General features: G+C 37.7%; 4 protein-coding genes across 10 annotated transcripts; 3 read left to right on the top strand and 1 right to left on the bottom strand.

Moving 5' to 3' along the window:
* Positions 1-1,503: 1,503 nt before the first annotated feature.
* wdn (wings down) lies at positions 1,504-3,632 on the top strand. Of its 2 annotated transcripts, XM_066390395.1 has the most exons (8): positions 1,506-1,871; positions 1,994-2,171; positions 2,221-2,319; positions 2,379-2,488; positions 2,542-2,629; positions 2,734-2,891; positions 2,976-3,121; positions 3,171-3,625. In XM_066390395.1, exons 1-8 carry the CDS (start codon positions 1,704-1,706, stop codon positions 3,382-3,384), a joined length of 1,161 nt encoding a protein of 386 aa, XP_066246492.1. In that variant the 5' UTR covers positions 1,506-1,703; the 3' UTR covers positions 3,385-3,625. The 2 variants fall into 2 exon arrangements, with proteins under 2 accessions (XP_066246493.1, XP_066246492.1); XM_066390396.1 differs by lacking the exons at positions 2,379-2,488; positions 2,542-2,629 and having other exon boundaries at positions 1,504-1,871; positions 3,171-3,632.
* A 134-nt stretch (positions 3,633-3,766) lies between these two features.
* Positions 3,767-22,464, bottom strand: spg (dedicator of cytokinesis spg). 6 transcript variants are annotated; one of them, XR_010752141.1, is made up of 28 exons: positions 22,309-22,464; positions 21,085-21,242; positions 20,905-21,024; positions 20,700-20,848; positions 11,973-12,090; positions 11,132-11,920; positions 10,833-10,995; positions 10,510-10,779; positions 10,168-10,459; positions 9,872-10,115; positions 9,632-9,818; positions 8,861-9,114; positions 8,678-8,803; positions 8,422-8,586; positions 8,207-8,366; positions 7,918-8,152; positions 7,836-7,853; positions 7,606-7,768; positions 7,311-7,553; positions 6,793-6,987; positions 6,595-6,736; positions 6,358-6,524; positions 5,877-6,230; positions 5,680-5,822; positions 5,106-5,623; positions 4,850-5,054; positions 4,629-4,788; positions 3,767-4,573 (listed from the first exon to the last, which is right to left on the bottom strand). XR_010752141.1 is itself a non-coding variant. In XM_066390358.1 (28 exons), exons 1-28 carry the CDS (start codon positions 22,343-22,345, stop codon positions 4,455-4,457), a joined length of 5,904 nt encoding a protein of 1,967 aa, XP_066246455.1. In that variant the 5' UTR covers positions 22,346-22,464; the 3' UTR covers positions 3,767-4,454. The 6 variants fall into 6 exon arrangements, 5 of the variants coding, with proteins under 5 accessions (XP_066246455.1, XP_066246456.1, XP_066246457.1 ...); XM_066390358.1 differs by having other exon boundaries at positions 4,629-4,798; XM_066390359.1 differs by having other exon boundaries at positions 3,767-4,564; positions 4,629-4,798.
* Inx3 (innexin 3) lies at positions 16,065-20,062 on the top strand. Its single transcript, XM_066390419.1, has 7 exons — positions 16,065-16,411; positions 17,612-17,792; positions 18,751-18,956; positions 19,008-19,226; positions 19,284-19,436; positions 19,493-19,735; positions 19,851-20,062. Exons 2-7 carry the CDS (start codon positions 17,630-17,632, stop codon positions 20,040-20,042), a joined length of 1,176 nt encoding a protein of 391 aa, XP_066246516.1. The 5' UTR covers positions 16,065-16,411; positions 17,612-17,629; the 3' UTR covers positions 20,043-20,062.
* Positions 22,465-22,849: 385 nt separating the features above from the next.
* On the top strand, positions 22,850-23,872 carry LOC136408866 (mpv17-like protein 2). Its single transcript, XM_066390062.1, has 3 exons — positions 22,850-23,183; positions 23,237-23,475; positions 23,541-23,872. Exons 1-3 carry the CDS (start codon positions 22,937-22,939, stop codon positions 23,754-23,756), a joined length of 702 nt encoding a protein of 233 aa, XP_066246159.1. The 5' UTR covers positions 22,850-22,936; the 3' UTR covers positions 23,757-23,872.
* The last annotated feature ends 500 nt before the right edge of the window (positions 23,873-24,372 follow it).

Below are 24,372 nucleotides of genomic sequence, written 5' to 3'. Positions count from 1 at the left end.
GATTTAAGAATGAGTCCCCTGACCCTGATTCTGGGAACATGTGAGAGTGAGAGAGAAATTTCTGTCGACGTTGGTTGGTCAAGAAATTTAATTGGGTACATTCATTGAACTAAACATAATATATTTTTATTGAATGTAATATATTTAAATTTATCGATTTATATTTATCAAGAAAAATCGAAGAAGTAATTGTAATTGAAAAATCAATCAAAAATCGAAAAAAATTATAAGTTGCTAAGCAATCAGAAGTTATCGATTTTTGTCCACTCCTACCTATATGACAAAACACTGAGCGGCGTTCAGCGTTGATTTTATTTTCGATGCAAAAGTAAATGTGTAAAAACTAAAGAAAGTACATTTGCTTTCAACCAAAATATTTCGTTTTTCAAATGCATATCGAAATTCGTATATAAAACTATCTAAAACCAGATGTATCAAATATTATTTATGTTACATTTCCACAGAGAGCAATCAGTTTGCTTATCAACAATTGTTAGCTCAAGCCTCCACTTTTATCTATATTATAAGATATGAAGCATTTACTATCAATTTTTCGAGTAATAGCTAAAAACGATTAGCAATAGATTATTCCCCCAACGTTCAATGTTCAACAAGAAGGGCAACGACAAGATTATGCTCTTGAGTGGGGCTGGGCCTCATTCACAATCGTTGCCGGGCATATGTCGCGTGCATTCTTTGCTCCACAAAATAAAAGGAGGGTACATACTACGAGTGACTCAATCTACTCGCCGGATACCCTGGGCAGACGCCCGACACCAACTGTGACCATTATCCAAGTCTCACGATACCCCTGCTCAACAAGGGTACATTCACAGTCGTTTTCGGGACTATTCCGTGTGCATTCGCTGTTCGACAAAATAAATGGAAGATAAATACTGTGAACGACTTAGTCTACTCGCCGAATGCGTTCGGTGTGCATATGTACGTCCGACGACTGTGAACGCGAAATATGTAGAGAAAGGTGACGATACCATCTCAGATCGACTGGAAATTGCTGGTATTGAAGCGCTATGGCATGACAGTCTGTTGCTTAGGACTTGAACTCGCTAAACCACTAACCTGGGCTCCTCTACAAAAGCCGCTGCTACTAATGCTAGGACGGACCATGGCCTCAGTTTCATCATACCCTTACTCGATAGGGATGCATTCACAGTCGTCGCGCGTATCTGGCGAGTAGGTTGAGTCATTCACTGTTTTTATCCTTCATCCTTTTCTTGGAGTTGCATTACACAACAAATGTAAAAAAACTCGTACGAACAATAGAGCTAATTGTTGCACGCTTTATCTTCCAAAACTTCTCATATTTTAGGTTTTAGGTGAAAATAATTCACACAGATAAGTCCGTATCAAGTGTTAAGTAAACATAAATGCCCAAAGCGAAATTATTGTATAAAATGGCCGACTCTGGAATTAGGCATGTGGACACGCCAAAATCGGCGTTGCCACATTCCTTTGTATGCCTTGGCTAGATGGAATCGTAACTTTTGACATTTGCCACATATTGACAGTGATGTTTGTAAGGTTAGATTTCTATTTTGATTTGTTTTGTACTTTGTGCTTTTGTTTGCTATTTTATTTTATTACTTTTAATCATATTTATACAATATTTGTCAATTAATGAATTAAATGACTACCTTGTTAATGATCCTATGATATAATGATAGCTAAGAGCAAACGCAAAAATGAGTGAAAGCGAAATTAAAGAGGGAGTGAAGGTGATTGTTTATGAAGGCGAGAATCTTTGCAGATCTTGTTTAGTTGAAATTGATAATAAAAGATACTTTTGGCTTGAAAGTTATTACTTGGAAAGGAAATTTATAGAAATTTACCACAACGTCACATCCCTCAAGGTGAGCATCATTCATAATATCATAATGAACTCAAAGTTTAGCTAAACGAATTATTCTTGGAAATTTCCCCTTTTGGATGTTTGAGTTTAAATGAACTCGAAGCATTTTTCCGTTATTTTGAGGTGGACATAAATGATGAGAAACCTAAGAAAATCTGCGCTTCGTGTTATGATACAATAATTAAATTTTACCAATTTAAAACAAAAGTTATTGAATGTGAGAAGCTGTTAAATGAAGTCTCAAACAGAGAAAATAATTTTTCCAAATTCAAAGTAGATCTCAAAAGCGAAGACAATTTAGGTAAGTAACTAAGACTATATATAGCAAATTTTAAGAAACAGTGGTATAGACAACAGGAATGAGTTAGGAGTGGAAGAAGAGGCCCTTGAAGAAGTAGACAACAAAGATTGTCGACTTTTAAGATATAAACATAAAAGGAAATTAAAAGGTGGGTATTCTTTTTTCATGTTATGTGAGTACTCAAGCAATGTCTTTGTGAATGTACAGGTCGAGGAACTGAAAAACAGCATGTTTGTTCAGTTTGTGGCAAGAAATTAAAGAATTACTATTGTCTCTATTCACACATGAAGTATGTTCATGAAAGAGCAAATTATAAGGTTAGTTTTTGCTAATTCTGTAGATGAACAACTTGTGTACTGGAATTTTATAGGAAGATCAGACTGGGTTTGTTTGTTCTACTTGCGGCAACGTTTACAAGACCAAGTCAATTTTGGTCACTCATCAGAAAAAACATGAACGTAGGTTATACAATTATTTGAAGAATTTTTTTATTTGCTAAAAAAACTGTTAAATACAAGGGCAAACATATTTACTTTTGGTCTAAAGTGATCTGCTTGTTTAGAACCCAAGCCGTTCTTGTGCACAATATGTGGCAAAGGGTATTCAACCAAAGCAGTCCTTGAAAATCACCAAAAAATCCATACAGGAGAGAAGAGTTTCACTTGTGATGTGTGTCAGAAACAATTTCGTTTTATTAGCACCTATAAGACTCACATAATGGTAACTACCACTTCTTAAAGAGAAAATGCCTTAATTTTCCATAGTTTGGGTTCATATCTGTAATTCAATCTCAATTGCCATTAGATTCACAGTAACGAAAAGCCCCTGTCTTGTCCGGTGTGCGGTAAGTGCTTCAGGCAACACGCACATTTAAAAACTCACATTCGAGGTCAACACACCGCGGAGCGGCCCTTTAAGTGCACTTATTGCGGCAAGACCTTCAAACTTAGGTAACTAGTATCCCTTGTGCTTAATACCCTTAATATTCAGTTATTTCAGCGGTAATTTGGTGGTGCATACTCGCATTCACACGGGTGAAACGCCTTATATTTGCGACGTGTGTTCAAAAGGCTTCTACGACTCTAGCAGCATGAAAAAACACAGAAGAGGTCATTTTGAGAAGGGAAGAAAAAAGATTAAGCTTGAGGACTTGAATCTAAATAAAGCTAACGAAGTTACGCGGGTTTCAGAGAAAGGGAAAGAAGATACCTAATACTTAGTTTAATAAAGAAATTCACATGTGTTTTAGTTCGTTATTATCTTCATAGTTAATATTTGTCATGATTATTTTCGCAGTTTCTGATTCCCCAGGAAAATGGAAGTTAGTGGACGGAGTAATGTTTATATAAACTGTGGTGCCATCTATTTAACAGTAGAATATATGAGAATTTCAGGTCCAAAGATTACAGTTTTCTTCAGCACTTCCCTCCTGAAAATGACGACCATTGTGAAGTCGGTACCTGGCACCATATGCCAGAGCCAAGGATATGCGATTCTCACCGTTAAATTCCTGTGTATAATTTTTTTTAATTACCAAATACTGTTATCGTAAGTTTCAGCGAAGGTGCTTCTTTTTTGGAAAAAACGTAAATAAAGGTGAAAACTAAAACACAATCTCCTTTGATTAATTTAATTGCTACATCGAAATAATCACTATAATAGTATAGCTATGGAAAATATCATATCAATAATTAGGTACTCTAATAATCATACGAATATCAAGATATATGACTAGGACACATCAAAATATACTCACTTCTATAAAACTAGAGTTCTCTCTCGTCTGATTCGCACTACAGCACAATTACAACGATATTAACGGTACAGCAGCAGATAAAAAAAATAGCACCATGTATATATAGAAAACTTCGATGTCGATAATGGGGAAATACTGATTAATAATAATTCATGTTACTTGAGGCGCATTTTTTTTAAATTTACGCCCCCTTAAAAGTTAATAAATTTGATTGTTGCAGATATGCGTAATTCACCAGATTTTCTATGAGAAAATGGTTTAAGTGTTTGGTTGCTAGATCTAAAATTGAAGCAATTTTTTAATCTCTATTAATCGCGCTTGAGGACTGAGAAAAAAGAAAGGTGGTGACGTCAATGTGGAAGTTAGACAGTTGAGAATTCTTAAATTACATACCTCGAACACTTCATTAACCTTCTAAAATCTCTTGCGGGCTAAGCTAGCAAGGTTCAATCAAAGCTAAAATGGTCCAGACACTCTTAAAATTATTAGTTTTTGGCTTATGGTTACCGGCAACTCCTCGTTACTGTTCATTTGTCCTCAGTTTCGCTGTCTTGGCGTAGCTTCGGTTCGGAGTAGTTTTCGGGAGGGGTCAAAATATCGGGGTTTGAGGACATGACATCTTCAGATTTCGGCCTTTCTAAACTCCCTGACAAACTCGAAAATCTTTCCTTTGGTTCGTTAAAAAAAAACATTACTCTTACCTCCTAAATCTAGGCTCGAATTGAGGCTGCCGCCGATTTTAGGGGGAATAGGGGGTGGGTTCGCATCGCTCTTTTCCGAGGGACTGCCGCTGACGTTCACCTCGGTCGGTTGAGATCGTAGCTCGAACTCGTCGTAGTAGTTTGCGTGAGAATTAAAATTCTTTAAAGCCCTATTACAGATGAAAAGAATTTTTCCCAATTTCAGTGATAATAGATCTCACCCATTCTCGTTAATGCTTATCCCAGAATCGCGAAACTCTTTGGTATCAGCAGCGGCAACACCGCCTCCTAAATTGTCTCCCTCCAACGCCGAAGTCTTATCATCGATAGGTAAATACTCTACTCCATAAACCGACTTCTTTTGCCCTCGTTTAGGAATGTTGGGAGGCGTGTCAATGGGCATCGACTGAACTCGTTTATCTGGAGCTGCAAATTTCGCATTAATATGCATTAATACTTAAAATTTCGACTGTATACTGTGAGATCTAGGCGGTAGCGGTGGTGCCTCATCAATTCCCGAATCTGGCCATGAATTCCTTAGGGGTGAAATTCCGTCTGTCGGAGTCATGGAGAGCGCGTGACGTAGAAGCCTTGGGGAGGGCGGTTTGGTCAGCGATCGCTCCCTGGAATGGGCGGGTTTGGGCGGCAAAGGAATCTCACACGAATCACCAGCCTCTCTGGACTTCATAGAAGGCAAACTTCCTCCGTTATACTCCAGAGGGCATCGCGTGGGGGTCCTCAGATCGGAAAAACTCGCGTTGTTGTTGAACCCCTGAGATCGGGGGCGGCATTCCCTCTGGGGCACTGGGGGTGCCCCCATGGGCAAAGACAAGTGATCTCGGTTCAATGAAGGTCTCTCTAAGCTCTCATATTCTGCGGTTTGGTGGTCGACTAGATGCCCGTAATTTCCGCTGGAATTCGATGAACGATTGCTCCCTCCATTCTCCATCAAGGCAACAGTGCGTTTCTCTGAAGGTACTGGAGGCAGTGGCGTACTAAAATTCCCCATAGAATACACCACAATCTCTGGATTATCAACACAAACACTCACTGTATTATACTATTAGGAGTTTGCAAACTTAGAGCCCCTAAACTTTCTCTGAGCTGCAAGAAGCGTTCGATTAACCTTTGGTGCAGCGGCTGAACACTGGTAGGAGCCAATTTGCCGTGGAGGTACAAACCCTCCTCGATCACCTAAATATACTACAACTAAAACCAGAAATCAAGCAATTTACCACAAAAACGCACCGTTGTGGCGTTTAAAATGAGTTCCTGCAACGTATTAACGTGGCATTTGTGTTCGGGATAGAGCTTAGCAAATTCTTTGGTGAAAAAGGCCTGTTGGTATTTGCTGAGGCCGCCCTGCACGTTAGCATCAATGATGCCTTGCAGCCGCATGGTGAACGGGTTCAAGTTCCTCTTGGGTTCGTGCGTGTAGATGGCGATTAGCTGTCTAAGTTCATTCTCGACGTTCTGCATGGTTTCGCAGGCGTATTGAACTGGGGGAATCTCTTCGGTTTGACGTTCAACCACTTCGAACCATCGCAGAATACCGGGTAGTGGAGAGGCGATTTCGAGGACCGTTCGTTCGATCCAAAGAGTCTGAAATTTGGAAAATAACAATGACAGAAACGTAATTTGGTTTGATTTTTGTTTAATTTCTTTAAGGAACGCACTTGTAATGATACCAAAGTAGATTTGTTTGTAAAACTAATGAATTTGATTCTACCTTAATCTCATTTTCCTTGTCTATGATTCCCTTATGCACGGGCCTATCACACTGGAATTTCTTGACGTCATTGTAGTGATAAAACCTAGCGATTTTCTCTGGAATGTCTGTAGCAGTGGTAATGGGCGTCACTTCCGGAATGGGTTTCACATTACAAATTTGAATAACTATGAGAGATATTAAGGAAAACCTGAATCTTAAATCATAAAAAACAACAAAACTGAAAGGAAAGGATACACTGGCCGTCGGAATTTATAATACTGTCGTCGGGAGGAGTATTCTTCATTAATATCTGGGCCGAAGGGAATTCGGTTTGGAGTCGCTGCGTAAACGCCCCGATTCTCTCGTACTCCAATCCGCGGTACACGAACTGTTTGTTCTGAAAAACAACAAAATTACTTCCCTGCAGCTAATAAATTAAAAGTCAGAACTAACCCGGACGAATAGAGGGAAACTAAGACCGTAAAAGCCAACCCTAAAATACTCAGGTTCTGGACGGAGCTGTGTCAAAATATTGTCGTAGAACTTAGCTTGGCACTTTAAGATGTCACTCAGCTGTTTATAGTCGAAGAATATTGTTTCGTAAAGGTTTGCCAGTTCTTTCAACAGCGGAATGCCCTTTTCCCAACACTAAAACAGACACAGTGCGATAGAGAGTTCGTCTTGTATATCGTATATATGTACTATAGAGCATTCTTCTAGATATTACAAGGTCTTGTCAGGCACTATAGAGCAAAAATCTAGCATTTCTTTAATTAGTAAATTATTCTTGACAATGGTGGATGCTACATAATTATAAGAGGAATATCGATATAAATTTTTTATTAGAAAAAACTTACATCGTAAATTCTTTTCATCCAATTAAATAAATGAAATTTTTGGACCTTGTAACTATTACAGTTTTCATTTCAAATCATTTTGAATACGCATATGTAGGCAAGATAATTCTTTACCTTTCCTTTATCAAAATAATTGATAATCTGCCTGTACAGCAGCTCCTTGACTTGACACTCCGTGTGATTGGGATAATTCGTATCCGAAACTACCTGAGTGTTATTCCAGGTGAGCTGATCCGCGTACAATTTCATTGTAAACGCTGCTTCCGTGTAATTTTCCGCGGACAAATGCAGATCGTGTAGTTTGTAAATGTACCGCAGATACATTTCCTTACGATTAAACTCGTTCTTATAAAAATTCTGAAATTGTTTACAGCTGGAAAATGATCAGTTTAAAACCATCGAAATCTACCAATAAATTGAAGGTGCAGCTCATACGCTTGTCCCGATTCTCGTCCCCTTGTATCACGTTCCTATAATCTAAAAGTCTTTCCAGCAGTCTTGTTATGGAGCTTATGAAGGCAGCACCACTGTCCTTCCAAGTGGGATCCTCGGATTGCACTCGGTCTAGCAGACTTGAGAGAAAGCAATTAAATGAAACACACGGAAAAAGAATATCCTTAGAGAAATAAAAACACTTACACTGTACTGAGATGTTCCCTTATGAAGGCATTTAACGAGTCAAAAGTTAAAAATCAGTAGAGTTGATGATTGGACGACTTACATGGTATTAAACAGTCTTCTATACTCATCATCACCCTTGTTTTCACTAATGAGAATGTCCAATTTGTCGATTAACTCGCACTCGACCTGCCTGAAGTTGCCTCTGGCCCTTTGCTCACACTCCATCATGTCGAAGAAGATGTGCAGCGTAGCTTTGCGCAACTCAATTTCCGGCACCAGCGTTACCTCCAAAAAGGGGCCCACCATTGAAGGAATAAAATGAAGTTTACATTCTCCTGCAACATGTAAATTAATCCTTTGGTACCAAGAAAAATACTAGAAATTTGTACCTAATTGGGACCACATGGAGAGGATTTGGAAGCCCATGAGCACGCGCATATCCCCGTACTTTTCGATGACTTTTTCACGTTTTACATCCGAAAATTGCTCTAGTTGTAGGGATTGTTGAGTCAAATAATCCACTGAGAGGTTAAAGTAGTTGGTCCAAAGCTACATAGATTAATTAAACGATGAGACAATTGACAAAAATTTTGCGAAAAATCACCTCTTTGTCGAAATAACCCGCCTTGCTATCTAAGAACCTAAAGGCTAAAGGTTGAGCAAATTCCTGCAAAGCTTTGAGTATCACATTATTGGTCAACATCTTGATGACGAGCCAATCAGGCGGAAACACCTCCATGATAATTAAGTTCCTGAACACTAAAAACACCTGCAAAAGTCTTAGTTATTCTATGCATTAAATAGGGGCATTCCACTAATAAAAATTTTGTTTGTTGCACGCTGGATAACAACATTCCTACCCTTAACAAAAAGTCTTTCAAAGGCTTTCTATCGTAGTTAGGTCCCATCAAAGCTTCCCACAGGCGCTTATAATGAAACTCGTCCAATAGCTGCAAAATCCCTATCAGACACGCCACCAAACATCCCTGAAAATGCCTAACTTCACTCTAAATTCTTGAAATACTTCAAAATACTTTAAGTACCAAAATTTTCAAATCCTTATCAATAATACTCAAGACGGTCTGTATTAGCACTTCCAATATGGACAGATTTAAAGTATCAACGTCGTGATGGATGCAATTGTTCACTTTTCCCTGCTCCTCGTTCGCTTTCTTCTGCTTGAACAAGAATCCTAATATTTCCCCCATTATGTCCGTGCACAATTTTAGTTCTTCTTTGCGCATCAGGTGGAAGCGCAGGTGTTTGCAAGCGTTGGCCAGCAGGATTGTACGAGATTCTTAATTGAAAGCGAGTGGATTTTATTATTGTTAAATAGAGAAGGAAGAGCAGTTAACAGCAAAACACTTAAAACAGTGTGCACCTAGAGGGACAAAATTGTCGAGTTTTTCCCAAGTCTTTGATTTATTGTTACATTTTAGACCATATTATTACACACTCCATGCACACTCATAGAAGATTAAAGTACATTTTTGTAAAATTATCTAACAACCTATATAAGAGAAATTGAAAGGCCCAAGGTTTAGGTTTTCAATTTTGTTCCGCCACAATTTCCCAAATTTTCGATTTGATTTTCATTTTTACGGGAGATGTTGCATGCAAAAAGAAAAAACACCAACAATATTTCTTTATTATATAGGACTAAAAAACTTAACAAACAACAGCCACGCAATTTTGAAAACTGACGTCTGCAATTTTAATGTTTTTGGATGAGTTTTTGCAATTTTATCCCTATTGAAATTGACGGCCAATACTCAGTCTAAACATAAAACTCTGAGTTTCAGTTCTCAACTCACCGTCATCCTGAAATAGCTTGCTGGTGACCAGATTTTTGACACATGACAGCTTAGCTTGAATTAGCAACGGAGGCAAATCCTTGGGGATGGAATCCAGCATAGTAGCTGCCAATTTGGTGCACTCGATAGTAGGCAGAACCTCGTTCAACTGTTCATAAACAGAGCTGATGGTCAGCATTAAAGCCACCTGAAAAACGAACTTGAAAAAGAAAGATCATTTGGATAGAAAAAGACATGTACCTGAGTGTTAATGATGTGAACATCGTTGATCTTCAACATGGTATTCAAGCTAGAGAAAACACTGTATAAATCCCGCCTGAAACTGTCCTCGAAGTGCCCGCCAGTGGCCTTGGAGAAGAGCAGCCGACTCTGAATGATCAGTTTAAAAATATATTCTAAACTTTTGAAACATTTTTGAATAGGTTCTTGTTTCTCGAAGGACACCACCCAATCAGCGCAATGCTGGACGCTGGTAAGAAGACCCCTAGAAAATCACTAAATAAAAAAGAGCACGATAATTGCAAAAATTAACTTGCTTGTAAACCAAAGCAGCTGCGAAATGGTTTTTGATATATGCGTCTAAAACTGGCTTGAAATGCTGATATTTGCTGCCATCTAGTAGATTGAAGATGGAGACTAACACGTGAAATACAAGCCCGCTGTGGGGGGTAGAATTGCCATCCTCCGTAGAAAACAAAGCGAAGAGAGCATCCAAGACATCCTGCAGAAACTTGATCAATTCCTCATCCCCCAGTTTGAGTACTCGCTGCAGTGACTCTTGAATGCGCTCTGGATGGGATTTCCATTGCAGAAGTGCCAGTAAATCCACTAAAAATAATTATTCACACAAAAACTTTTTTACTTCCATTAACTCTGACCATTCTGAGTGAGTTTCGTCGAGCAAAGCAACGTTCTAATAGACACTAATTCCTTGTGGCTCCTGGAAAATTGCCCGCTAGCTTCATGATTTCCCTCGTAATCTTTGGCGAACGCAGGCAAAGTTAAATACCCGCAATTGTCTAACTTGGAGGGATCTTCGCATTTGTAAATGTACAACTCGTGTTGGCCGTCCTGGACGGCTGCTGCGTCTTTATCCATTAAGCGCATGAAGGAAAAACCGAACAATTTCTTATCATTTTTTTCACGTGCTGTAAATAAATTGTTAGTAACGTTCAATAAGTTTTTTCTATGTGTAAGGTACTTGAGCAATGTCGGTATTCTAATCGCACATGTGCCCCAGCAAACTTATCAATAGGCAGTTTCAGTCGGATGTTTTCGGCCCATGCTGGGGAATTGTGGTGATAGATAATCATGGAATTGTACTCGCTAGCTCCGTCAATACCAGAGGCGCCCCACAAACAATTCTAAGATTAAGAAAATGATTTTTTGGGACAAAAAATACGCAACAGGCAAATAAAAAAAATATGTTAGAACTAAATACAATCAATAGCACAGAAATCATGAAAATCCTCGTGAATGTTCACCATAATTACCACATACCTTGACAATATTCTTCTTCCCATCCAGTACTACCACTGCTACCTCAATATTCTTCCCGGTAGATTTCCCCCCACGCTCAAACTCCCCTTTATCCAACACCAGATACAGATCATTCCTCACATCTCCCGGCATTATAACATCGGGGAATCCCAGCTTATTGGTCAAACTGACGTTTTTGAACAACATAGGACTGTCCTCTCTAATAGTCCTCAACTCCCCATGCAACATCTTCAACGAGATCATAATGCCGTAATTTATAGGTCCCGAGAGGGCCGAGTATTTCCCGGATTGTCTTATAATAAATTCATGCAGCTGGTGGAAGTCTTTGTCTTCGCCTTGAAAAACCTTCATACTAAACTCCTTTTCCTCATTTTCCTCCGATTTAGAAGTCAAAAAGTCGCCTATATTTTGCACTCCGATCCCGTGAGGTCTCTTGAACAATTGGGGCTGACCTGCCGACTTTTCAGTCTTTTTGGAACTGTCCGAGTAGAGCATTTTGCCTATTCGCATCACGTGGGCCACTATGTAAATGTCTTTGACTAAATCCGAGTTGCCCAAGTCAGTAAATACTGTGCAGTTGCTATGGAGCTTCTCGATGTGGTTCGTGAAGCCCTCTTTGGAGATTTTGACTAGGAAACGTTCGCTCAAGTACTTCTGCTTGGAGGCGTCATACAGGGAAAAGTAAACTTCGGTGTCTTCGCCGATGTGGTGGCCGAAATCGCGCATGCAGAAGTATAAGTGGTGGGTCAGGGTTTTTTTCAGTTCTTTCTTTTTTATTGTACCTCTAGCCTGAAAGCATGGTGTCAGACATTAAGTTTTGATCGGCAAAAATTATACTTACAGACACAGAAGTGTTTTCGTCACTAGCAACATGGACGTGATACAGCTCCACTACTGACATAGAGTCGGGTTCCACCATATTGGCCCCCTGGCGGGGAACCAAATCCAAACCTAACTTCCTGCAAAAATTAAAATTTGTATTACATTAACGTTGAACTAAGCGAGGGGTAATCAAATATACACTACAGGAAAATAACTCTTCAGGCTATTCATAAATCTCAAAAACATGCCTTCAGATCGCTTCAAATCGCTCAGAGATTTATAACTTTGTAGAATTAATATCGAATGGGATATTCACAAATTCCCCAAATATCCCCAATACCCAAAAGTGTCATATTTTATGGCGAAATCAGATATCCAAAGAGTGCACACTGAGAGCGGCAATATGCTGAATACTACCCAGGAAATATGCTGCTGAGTGCTACCTGTGCCTGTCTGGCATGTTGCATCAGGTTTTAGTAAAACAAGGACAGTCAAAAAAGTCGGTCGTATTGCGAATTTCTGTCATCAGTGGTATAAAATCGCGCTTATGGTGCATTTTACACCATGAGTGCGATTGTGAGGCAGGCTTACGTAAATGAAAAAATACTCTGTTACCATCATGGCAGCTCAATTTATGAGTATTTATGACGTCAGCTATAGTATTACTTCATATTGTAGCAGATATTAAATTCAGTGTGGACTCCTATATTCAGTTGCTTTAAAGCATATTTAATGACCCAATAAACAACAATTTAAGGCGAAGAGGCGCAAATGGCGACATAGGGAAGAGAGGCTGATACTAATAAGAACATTTTAGATGTTCAAAATCCTCAGGAAACTCTTAACAGGGCTGACCAAGTCACTTTAGGTTACTCAGACCGTGCCACCAAGTCCAGAAAAAAATTCTTGAATTAATTTTAAGGGTGATTCTTGCCATTCCAGACAATGTCTAGATAATTGCCGAGTTGTTGAAAATTTCCCGAGGTCATTACAATTTCGCAAGTATTCGCTTTTATCATTTCAACTTAAACCATTTTTTTTTGGGGAGGGGGAATAAGTAATATAGATATACATACGGGCCGTTCTTCTTTGGGGTGCTCCCAGACGACCTCTGCTGTAATCTCTTGACCTTATTATAGTGCAAATACATATTGACACTTTCGTTAATGAAACACATCATGATGAATTTAGCGCTGGAGTATTTGCGGGCGATCACGTCTTGTATGTGGTCTTCCATGGTACCCAAAACCGACCGCAGTATGTCTCGCTGGGCGATACAACGCGAGTGATTGAAACGAAACAAGTTTTAATTTGCGGAAAAGCTTGACGGTCGTTAAAGGTAATTGTGCCAATGGTTAATTCTTCTGGTTAAGTTGGTTGTTGAGAGCATTTTTACGCGGAACCAACTCACGTTAATAAGTAAAAGTCAGTCTGAAGATGACTGAACACAACTGACCTTGGCACCTTCCTAATAGCGCGAACGTAGATACACTTAGAATTTAATCCCACCTGGTAATCTGTGTAATAATAACAGTTGTGAAAGATAGTTAGCATTCAAGCACAGTACGCATTCCGCAAGTTCATTGAAATGAGCATACAACGATTTTGCACATTTATGTCTCTCTAGTAATATCATGGCATGCATGAAACCAAAGAATCAAAGGTTTCTGGGAAAACTATAATGTCGTGTCATCACGAATATTTATCAGCTGTAGACTTTACTTGCCCTTGTCTTAGGTCAATCGCATCTTCGCGAAACCGTGCTGACGGTGGTACCGCACGACTGCCAAATGGCATCTACCCAAAGTATCATAGCAACATACCTATAGCCAAAAAAGAGACAGCAAAAATTTTTCTTCCCGGACGCCACTCCTCTTAATAATTTTCTGCGTTTGAGCTTCATGGTTCACTTGCATTCACTATACTACTCAAATGCTACTATAGATAGACTACTTAAAAACCTATTAAGCAGGTACTTCCAATATAGATTTCACAACTTAACACACTTCCTATTTACGACGCGTGTTTACACACAACACACAGCAAAAAGAGCGTTTTGCAAGTACTGTCCAATTTCACCTTAGACAATGGTTCAGACAATATTAGTAACATTAATGCAAATATGAGGCCTTTATCTACCTCCACTTAGATTAGACTAATGTATTGGAAAATTGTCACGGTTTTCATTGCGAAGGTATTCCGCATTATCAGTTCCTACATACTAATTATTGAGTACCTTATGGTGCGGCGAAAATCGTGTGCTAAATTTTTAATAATTATTAGTTCAGCAAATATGGACATAGGCCCGTAATAAATGTTTCTATTCGGTAAAAGGCAATTTATGCGGCTAGGTAAATTGCTTCAAGACTAGGAAGTTTCCTTAACTGGTGCGAAAATTCTCCCAAAATGTAAAATTTATGAACGCATAATAGTGGAACAAAGCACCGAATAAAGATTTTTCAACAAATAGGTATAGTCTATTTGAAAATGTTTGGCAGCACAGAACACCAATAAACACAAATTTTTACTAACAGGGTGAGTCGCCAAAATTTGAAAAGACAATGGACGCTTTCCATAGTAAACAGGCAATTTTCGCAATTTAAGGTCGTGCTTACCCTAGACCCTTAAGAAACACAATAGGTCATAAAATTTAAACAATAGTAGTGCTGATGAAATGTAGTACCAGTGGCAGAGTTTAGGAAGGGTACAGCTTGAAATTAAATAATTTTTTTTAAATTTCTGGTAATGTTCAAATTCATTTTAAAAATGTGAAACGACACTGGTTTATCGGGGTTTTATGGCTTTAGACCCTTAGTTGTGCTGCCAAACATTTCCAAATGGACTATAAAAAATAATTAAAATAGTTAGGCTCGGACAAATAGTGACTGAATAAAAATTAGGGAAATTAAATAGGCATAACGCAAAAAATAAAACTTTAATGTAATTCTTAGTAAATAAGCTGCTGATAGTGTCCTATTAAATTATATGTATCGACATTTACTCCCACTGTGTGACAACAACTCGAATAACGTCATTACAACACGGCACCCATCAGATAGCTACGAAGGGGTTCCGAAGGTATATGCTTATCGCCTGTAAAACAACCCATAATTTCGCGCAATCAATTTGGGAAGCAAAGAAAAACTAAAGAGATCATGAAAATGCCCATTTTAAATGTCATAGAAGGAATTTTAGCGATTGATGTTTTTTGGTTTAACGAAAAAAAGTATGCGTATTTTTGTGTACGCCTTGGTAGATTTCCCTATCGTACGATGAGTGAGCAGCAGATATACGAAAGTAAACATACACAAAACAGTGGCTCCCTTGAGCAAGATCTTTGAGGCTATTTTGAATTAAAAGCTGTGCAAACGCACATAAAAATATTAAATTATAACATAAAGCCCTCGAAACTTCAATATATTCCCAGTGAAAGCAAATTGGTCGACGTGGTACCCGCACTAAATCCATGTCATACAGCTACCACCAGCTACTTTAGTCAATTAGTATCCATTGACACCGTTTAACAGTAGTCAATAGTTCTGGCAGAGATAATTCAAAATGCAAGTGCCTCTATTTCTTCGAATTATGGCCCTTTGTGCATTCAGTTGAAAATGACCACATTCCTCTCATGGAATGGGTGGAAAGAACTTTGTGAAGAGAGGGAAAGAAACCGGTTCTTCGCGTATGGTCGAGCGAGAGATGCAATGTCCCCACGGGTTTATACTTCCAGTTGCAGAGGGGCCACATTGTCGGATTGACTTCGATTTATCGGAGATTGTACTGAAAACGGCACATTCAAAATAAAGTTTCCTTAATGGCGGCGACTAAGGGAAAAGGTACCCAAGGTACTAGCAGAGATTCTTGCTAACTGACTCTATAATCGAAAGCGTTTATAACTCTAACAGGGGAGAAGGAAAGGCGACCTCAAATTTCATCGAGTGATCAATCAGTTAGAACCTCCTGTTACTGATTATCTGAACATTAAAATTACTACGCCTTCAGCCCGAAGCAAACTGCAAGGCATTGCTGATCGTTGGGTATTTTTCTACTGGTACCACAATTTAAAGGAAACGCTGCTTAGGCGATTCGACAACGCCGCATTACAACGCTACGAACATAAAGAACCATTCGCCAGTTAACTACAACGTACCGAATGATAGCATAATCGCGGTACCACTCTTCGATTACCACTTTGCAGAATGCACCCCAACAGCAGCCCCAAGACACCACAATAAAATCCCCAAAAGGTTACACGAAAACCCGCTTTACTGCACATTACCCGTCATAAAGCAGTCCTTTCTTCAGTTCCTCTTGGGTGTGCTACTGTCTTCATACCTACCTACCTACCTGAGGATACCGTTGGATTTCAGTGAACGTGACTAGTTTCCACTAAAATTTCGTTTAAAAGTGAATCGTCGTGGTTGTAAACGACGTATATAGATTTTCCTGAAGTTGAAGGTATGTGAATTGAGTCTAAATGTGTACCACATAGGGGAGATAAACAATAATAGTCAATAAAACCGCTATTAAAGTCTAGCAGATGCATCATAATGAATTGGGCATTAATACGTGGTTTCAATGATTTTTCGTTAGCTGTATTAACGCGCATATATTATTTGATTGTTTCTAAGTGGTTGGATTTAACTTTTAAAGGAAATTAACAATTTCTGCACAATATTATTTGTGCCATTGGGGAGTTAACTAGAACCATGGCTGCGAGTACTTGTTAACTGAATTATTTGACCTCAAAGGTTATCCAAATTAATATTTATTAGCCACATTTTTTAGGCTTCTCATTACAAAGAAAAATCATCACTGTATGGAAGGGAGCTTACTGCCTTTGACACAGATTATGGTTAGAAATTGTCCTCCAGGTGCAACCGATATTTGCCTGGTTGATTAATCTTGCATGACATCACTATTTCGCATTTATATTAATTGTGTTTTAAATCAAAGTATGTTGATTTAAACCGTAGTCGATTTAAACCATAGCTCTTCTTTAAGTCCATTAAAGCTCTCTAAAGGCTCTTTTCCAGCCTCAAAGGCCTGCTAATGTGCCACGTCCAACCAGTTTCAAAAATAATTGTTGATATTACACTTTCCTAGTGTTACATACGTGCTTATCGCAGCAATTACAGTCTAAGATTTTACAACAGCGGTGATAACTTTACAGGAAATCCTTCCATATAAGCTTTTTACCATGCCTCATAGTACTTGATTTAGTGTACAAAATTATCTCTAATGATGACAAGGACAACCAATAATAATCTTTAACCACTGTTAATCGTTAACCGTGCTGATTTTTTTATGGCTAACAGTTGTCTTTTTTCACTGTATTTTGAATTTATTAATCATGGAATTTACATCAAAATTGGAATCAAGAGTGCAAATCATTTGTGGGCGTTAATTTGTTCCTCGTTATATCCTCATTAGAAAATTGCCTTTAGTGTTCCTTTACTGCTGTTACTGCCAACTAGCAAAATTAACTGCAATAACAATTCTTTGCACATTACTTTATAGAGTCAATTAATCATCATCAGCACTATATCACATTTATTTACATTCTCAGTCACTCAACCAAAAAAATCACTATTTCCTGTATTATAAATTCGATCCATTTGTGTTTGATTCTTAATTCATTTCTTTTCCTAATTTTAGCGCTAATAACCCTTCAAAATGACGGTCTTCGGGATGGTGTCCGCTGTGGCGGGCTTTGTCAAAGTCCGTTTCTTGGTAGACAAAGCCATGATTGACAATATGATCTTCAGGACTCACTACAGGGTCACATCCGCCATTTTGTTCCTTTGTTGCATTATTGTCACTGCCAACAATCTTATTGGTAAGTTGCATCACTTATAAACATTCATATGATTTTATTAAAAACTTTCCCTACAATCTGATGTTGACCTGGAGATTTGAGAGATAAACTATAGATATAGGATATGTGAAATCCGAAACTTAAATTTTAAGTCGAGTTTTAGAGTCTACAACTGAGCCTTAAAGCCAATTATTGAAATACTGGTAAATCTATTAGAAGCATATTCTATTCCTGTCAGGTTTGAAATAGACGATTGTTGCCATGATTCTATTGAAAGTGTGCTGTTGGTAAACTTATCAGAGGTTTAACAATTTAACCCCTAATGTTACATACATCCTTTTAAATCGCACTATGCGAGATTACTCATTATAGGTCAATTTCTTAAGAAAAAACTGGTTCATAGAGAGAAAACCAAACCGCGCTTCCAAACCAGACTAACCTACATTTCGGCGCCTTGTTTGTACAATTTCAAAGATTCCCATACTAGGAAATTACAGATGTTTAATCAGCAACCACTGTTATAATAATTGGAAACTTTTCTATGTTCGAATAAAAAAAATCCCTCAAGGCCATAAAAACGCAGTAGTTGAACTTGAGAATTGATGTTACAAAATAAACGAAATGTTTGATTATTAAGAAGACAAACGTTAAGTATGTAATGTCGTTCCTTTGTCAAATACAACTGCTGTCAATAACAAATACAGGGGGTGCACGCGTGATTTCTATGATCTCAAGGGATTTTCTACAATCTGGAACTCAGACGCAATGCTGTTCCAAAATGCATATGCTTCAAATCTACTTTGGATCTATAAGAAATTCGTTGCCAACTTAATATAATATTGAAGGTTGCTGTGTTTCATGTCATGATAATCTAGATTGAATTTTTTTTTGAAAAACTAAAGTGTGAGGATATGTAAGATTCTACCTTTTGATTGGTAAGTCTACAGCTCTTAATTAACATAAATTTTCAAACATCCAGGTGATCCCATCCAATGCATCAATGACCGCGGAGTACCAGGCCACGTGATCAACACTTACTGCTGGATCACATACACTTTCACCCTACCCCATGAGCAAGGGAAACTCATTGGTACCGAAACGGCACACCCAGGGCTTGGCAACGAAAACCAAGAACGGCGCTATCACAGCTACTACCAATGGGTGCCATTCGTGCTTTTCTTCCAGGCAAATTTAGTTTATTTTTTACGTTACCTCATGAATGAAAACACTTTTTAGGGTGTGGTATTTTACGTGCCCCATTGGTTCTGGAAAAACTGGGAACAGGGCAAGATCCGCATGATCAGTGAGGGGTTGCGAGGCCTGCTGATTGGTGAAAAGGCCGAGCGAGAGCACAGGCAAAATAGGTTGGTGCAGTATTTGGTGGAAACTATGCATCAACATAACACCTACGCCTTTGGATACTTTTTGTGTGAAGCTTTGAATTTTGTTAATGTGGCAAGTATCAGATATTGTTTTTGAGCCTAGAGGTAATTTCTGAAGAATTTTATGTAGATTGTGAACATTGTGATGACTGATAAGTTCCTTGGAGGGGCCTTTATGAACTATGGCACTGATGTAGTGAGATTTTCAAATATGAATCAAGAAAACCGAACAGACCCCATGGTGGCGGTTTTCCCTAGGGTGACAAAATGCACCTTCCACAAGGTTATTACATTAATAACTACATCCAACATCAGTAATAAAAGTGTCTTGATTTATAGTTTGGTCCTTCTGGTTCCATCCAACGTCACGACGCCCTCTGCATCCTGGCTCTAAACATCTTAAACGAAAAAATCTATATTTTCTTATGGTTCTGGTTTATTATTTTGGCAATATTGTCTGGCTTGGCTATAGTCTATTCAGCAGCTGTGATTTTGCTGCCCAGCACTAGGGAGACCATCTTGAAGAGACGATTCAGGTTCGGCGCTCCCAACGCTGTAGACACCATTATCCGAAAAACTCAGGTAAAAAAAAGTTTGAAAATTTCCTTTTGTTATCAACATTTCAATAATCCGTTGAAGCTCCCATATTATCTCTTTTTTAATATTTCATTGATGCCAAACTTTTGCTATAATTTAGGTGGGAGACTTCTTGCTCCTTCACTTGCTCGGCCAAAATATGAATTTGCTAGTATTTGGGGAGATTCTGGATGAGTTTGTGCGCAGACTCAATTTCGGCAGCAACAGCAACCTACCCTCGGCCCCCAGCACTATCGAGATGAGTAACATGTATCCGGAAATCGAAAAAATCGGGAAGGAAACTGAGACTTAATACGATAGAATTTTTTTTTTTTATAAACTTAAGGTACTTATTATTTTTGACGATATTATTATAATTGTGATGGCAATTTTTAACTTGTTAATCTCCTAGATGTTAAGGTCTAAACGTAGTTGTGTATTATTATAAGGAGCAGCAGAGAAGTCCCGCACACTAGAGGTGGTTTACCGAAACTGCCCTGTATATATAAAAGTAAGTAAACCACCAGTTAAGTTTTAGATATAGAAGGTATCAGAAGTCGCATTTACTAGTTAGATTTAGTTGCATTTTACTGATTTACGCATCAGTTAGATATAATTAGATATTATTATTATTATTGTCAAAGTTGCGCAATATTTATATTATTGTACATTTTTATATGAGAATTTACACATATCCATTTCATAGTTAGCAGTAAATTAGTGCCTTAAGACTGCTTTTTAGTTAATAATTTCTAAGAATAGCTCAATTGTCTAATCTAAGGTATATTTTTACGACAATAAACAATTCCTAAAAATGACTTAAGTTTCATTCATAGTATGTACACCTGATATAAATTGTGCAACTCGGTGAAGCAATAAAATTGCCAATAATCATATAATAATCACCCATTATGACAAAAATGTTAGCCCATAATGATAAGCTCAATACTAATCAACTTTCCACACTCACCTGTTTCCCCAGTCAATTTTTTGTATGATTTTCATCTTGAGCTCCTTGGTTTGGTCATGAGTCAAAGTCCCTGAAACCAGCTGCCTTCGCCATTCCAACAGGTCTCGCATTACTTTGCCTACAGTATCGAACTTGTACTGATTCCTTTGCTATAACAAACACCAGGCTACATTGCCAATTTTCGTTTGTTCATTTAAAAACCTACTACAAACAAATCCTTCCATATTCTGACCCATTCTCGTAGCACTAAACTCAACTCGCGCACCACTGGGTCCTCCAGTGGCACCACACTTTCAAAGAGCCCTTCATTGTCCACTTTGCAGGGCTACAAAGAGGGGTATAATTTTAAATTTAATGCTCCACTTCAACTTCCTATAATGAGTACCTTTAAATATACATAATTTTGTGGGAAAATCCCTTTAAAGGCGCGGTTTTTAGTAGCAAAACCGCGGTACCATCCTTGGCATTCTTCAAGGATTTGAATGGTGTCGCCTATTTCCAAGGGTAAAGCAAAGCGTTTGTCAGCTTTCCAATTGTATATGGCTGAAATTAAAAAAAAAAATTTCTGGGCTGATATAATTCAACAATGTGAATGGACCATATTTAATTGAGATTGTGATTAACAAAAATATACTTGTAAATAATAATAGAGAAGGAGTGTTGGTATCAGTGGTGGCCAAGGTTAACATTATTCAGTTCATACTATTCTAGATGAGTTTCTGATTTAATAAATAAAAATTGCTAATTTGTCATATGAATTTGGAACCTCAGTAACAAAATAAGTCGACTTTAATTATCAATATTTAAATGAAGAACTTCTAAGATGATAACTAAAGACTTCACTTAACTATGGGAAAAAATCTTGGGCATATAAAAAATTATGCAAAAAATAATATTGATGATTTAAAAAGCTGAAAAGAAATTTGCCTAGTTAGGGACTAAGTTAGGCTCAAATTATTCACATTTACATTTCTGTTAACTTAAATATAGCATTGAGATTAGTTCATTATGTACTTTGCTTCCATGAAACCTATTTTCCTGGTCAAGTTACCAGTGCATCAATAATTTGGTGAATTATTCTTCAAACTTTAATTGATATAGAAAAATTATAGTCAAGTGTCAGGGTCTTGCCTCGGCCAAATAAGACAGATTTAAATATAATACTAATTAAACATTCCAGTCATGTCCATATGCTGAGAGGAAGTAGTGATTTAGTACAAGAACCTCAGACAGGAAATGGCTGTGCTGCTGGCCTGAGCTTAAAAAAGGAGCAAATGCTGTTTGGTGGAGAGTGATTTGATGAAATTGTTTCAAATCTCAATAACGTTTTTCAGCAGGATAAAAGCAATTAATGGTTTTTGTTTGTTTATAAGCTAGGTCTACATAATATTCTCAGTATTCTCTTATCAAAGAGAATAAATAGGTAATTAAAACTTTTCTTTTCAGGAGAGCTTCAGCTGCGTTTACCGAGGGTATGGAATTAAAAAAACTAACGACAAAAATAACATAAAATAGAGAAAAAGCAAAAGTTTCCAGTTTGTGTTGACTGGGGAGGAGAGCGCTTTCCATAACCCAAAACACGACAAATGAGAGTAAATTCTTCACTCACCGACGCCATATTTTTTGCTTTTAGTTGGTGTCCACATTTTTCTAGCTTTGGCAAGAAAAATCACATTTTATTTTACAGGAAAATTGGAAAAAACACTGGAATCGATTGAAATTACGATCTTTAATTTGCGGCCATTGTTTTGAACGTCACTGTCACTGTTAATGTGGTATCAGGATAGTTTTCCAGAGGACGCTGGTCTGAAAGTCAGAATTTTGATAAGAATGAGAAGAGTTGTTCATGTTCGGAACCCCAAAAGTACCACTGAACAATAATATTTATTGAAAAACGACATATCAAGATCAAATTTTATTAAATTTCCAAATTATTAAAACAGATTGTTCTAAATATTCCAATTTCATATTGAATAAGGTTGAAATACAAAAAATCATATAAAAAAATTCCATCTAATGTCTACAAAGACTACTTCAATATTTGCTAGTCAATGACGCATAACATTTTTTTAATTTTTGAACATGACAAGCAATGCCGATCTAACCTCAAATTATGTCTCTTAGTTTCCTCTTTTCCAACCTAAATTTAAAACCAAATTTCAATGATTTTATATTATTCTAACTTAGTCATTTAATTGAACTTCCCAAAAACCTGTCTAACTCTATTTATTGAGGGTATGTCCATTTTACATCGTTTCCTAAAATGTCTAAAAAACTGCCACAAACCTAGGGCTCGGGGCATATCAGTTTCACCCCCCAAATTGAGTCCCATTCGCACCTTTCACACGCTAGTTTTCGGTAAATATTTGTTGCACACCAATATTATAAGTTCCGGTGTTCTTATGTGGCTGGGTGACCTCTGCCAGCAAGAAATTGAGTACAGGCAAAGAAAAATCTTGAAACGTTATGATTATGGTCGAATGAGTAAGATTCTGTTAATTTGCTTCTTGTGCCAAGCTTTAATATCCTTATTTTAGCTAGGATGTTCATTGTGGGCTTGGGCCTGGGTCCCATACACCACTACTATTATTTGTATATAGCAAAAATTATGCCTAAAAGGGATTTATCAACAGTATTTATTAAAATTGGATTGGACCAGTTCTTTATGTCCCCAGTGTGCATTGCGGCATTCTTTTATAGCATGGGAATGATGGAGATGAAGCACTTGAAACAAATGAATGATGAAATTCTAGCTAAGTTTGTGGATGTTTATGTGGTATGTTTTGGTTCAAGTTTATATTAAAATTAAAAGTTGTTTTGAGGGGAAATATTGAGTTCTAGATAGATTGGTGTGTGTGGGTGCCCACTCAGTTCATCAATTTCTACATTATACCCGTGAAATACCAAGTTTTTTACATTAATGCTGTAACAATGCTTTACAATGTATTTTTGTCCTATATTAAGCATGTTGATGCGGATCATTTCCTTCAGGAGGAGGGTCTGCTTGAGAAGCCTTCTGTGAGTATGTTGCAGACCAGTGAAGGTAAGACATTATGATTGACTTAGCTGTTAGTATTAAAGTACCAATAAATTATTCCTTAGGGTTTATTTTATGTAATGCTGAATGTACTTTTAGTAGTAATTTACATATAAATATATCTTTTTGTTGAGAATTGAAAGAGTCTTATTGGATACATCAAAACTATTTTTACTCTGATTTTTAATATAAAGGTTATATATGAGCAGTACAAAGCAATTAAATTTATTTTAGTACGGAGTTATTTGCGATTAAACTAAGTGGCGCCAACCCCCTATTCATGTATACAAAACAGGTTTCCAGAGAGGTTATTGCTACCCCTTTCATGAATAATAACCATATATAAAAAAGAACACAAAATCAATTTTTGCCGACTGCCGAGCGAGAAAGAAACAAGTGGTAAGGCACCCCTCTATCATAGAGAGAAAATGAGGGAGCGCAACACCGCCACAAGAAACCAGCCAGCGGCGGCGATGCTTTCTTGTTCACGTTCACTCTGATTCAGTAGCGATTCGTCTTAGTAAGCAAGAGTAGTTTTCCTGCTTCGATCTTTTGTTTATAAACAAATCGAAGCCTGCTTGATGGGTGTTTGCACTATGCTGCTTGTAGTGTTTTAACGGCATCGACTGTGATTTG

The sequence above is a fragment of the Euwallacea similis genome, chromosome 5 (assembly GCF_039881205.1).
Source record: "Euwallacea similis isolate ESF13 chromosome 5, ESF131.1, whole genome shotgun sequence".
NCBI lineage: Eukaryota > Metazoa > Arthropoda > Insecta > Coleoptera > Curculionidae > Euwallacea > Euwallacea similis.
This window is presented reverse-complemented; position numbering and strand designations above follow the sequence as displayed.

Coding starts and splice junctions, on each gene's coding strand:
- Inx3 (XM_066390419.1), top strand. CDS start 17,630: ATGACGGTCTTCGGGATGGTGTCCGCTGTGGCGGGCTTTGTCAAAGTC. Junction 19,227..19,283: donor CTTTGAATTTTGTTAATGTG/GCAAGTATCAGA, acceptor AATTTTATGTAG/ATTGTGAACATTGTGATGAC. Junction 19,437..19,492: donor CAAAATGCACCTTCCACAAG/GTTATTACATTA, acceptor CTTGATTTATAG/TTTGGTCCTTCTGGTTCCAT.
- wdn (XM_066390395.1), top strand. CDS start 1,704: ATGAGTGAAAGCGAAATTAAAGAGGGAGTGAAGGTGATTGTTTATGAA. Junction 2,489..2,541: donor ATGAAAGAGCAAATTATAAG/GTTAGTTTTTGC, acceptor GGAATTTTATAG/GAAGATCAGACTGGGTTTGT. Junction 2,630..2,733: donor TCATCAGAAAAAACATGAAC/GTAGGTTATACA, acceptor CTGCTTGTTTAG/AACCCAAGCCGTTCTTGTGC.
- LOC136408866 (XM_066390062.1), top strand. CDS start 22,937: ATGTCCATTTTACATCGTTTCCTAAAATGTCTAAAAAACTGCCACAAA. Junction 23,184..23,236: donor TTATGATTATGGTCGAATGA/GTAAGATTCTGT, acceptor TCCTTATTTTAG/CTAGGATGTTCATTGTGGGC. Junction 23,476..23,540: donor AGTTTGTGGATGTTTATGTG/GTATGTTTTGGT, acceptor ATTGAGTTCTAG/ATAGATTGGTGTGTGTGGGT.
- spg (XM_066390358.1), bottom strand. CDS start 22,345: ATGTGGACACCAACTAAAAGCAAAAAATATGGCGTCG. Junction 6,988..7,310: donor ATTATTTTGATAAAGGAAAG/GTAAAGAATTAT, acceptor TGTCTGTTTTAG/TGTTGGGAAAAGGGCATTCC. Junction 5,624..5,679: donor ACTCCTAATAGTATAATACA/GTGAGTGTTTGT, acceptor GGGGAATTTTAG/TACGCCACTGCCTCCAGTAC.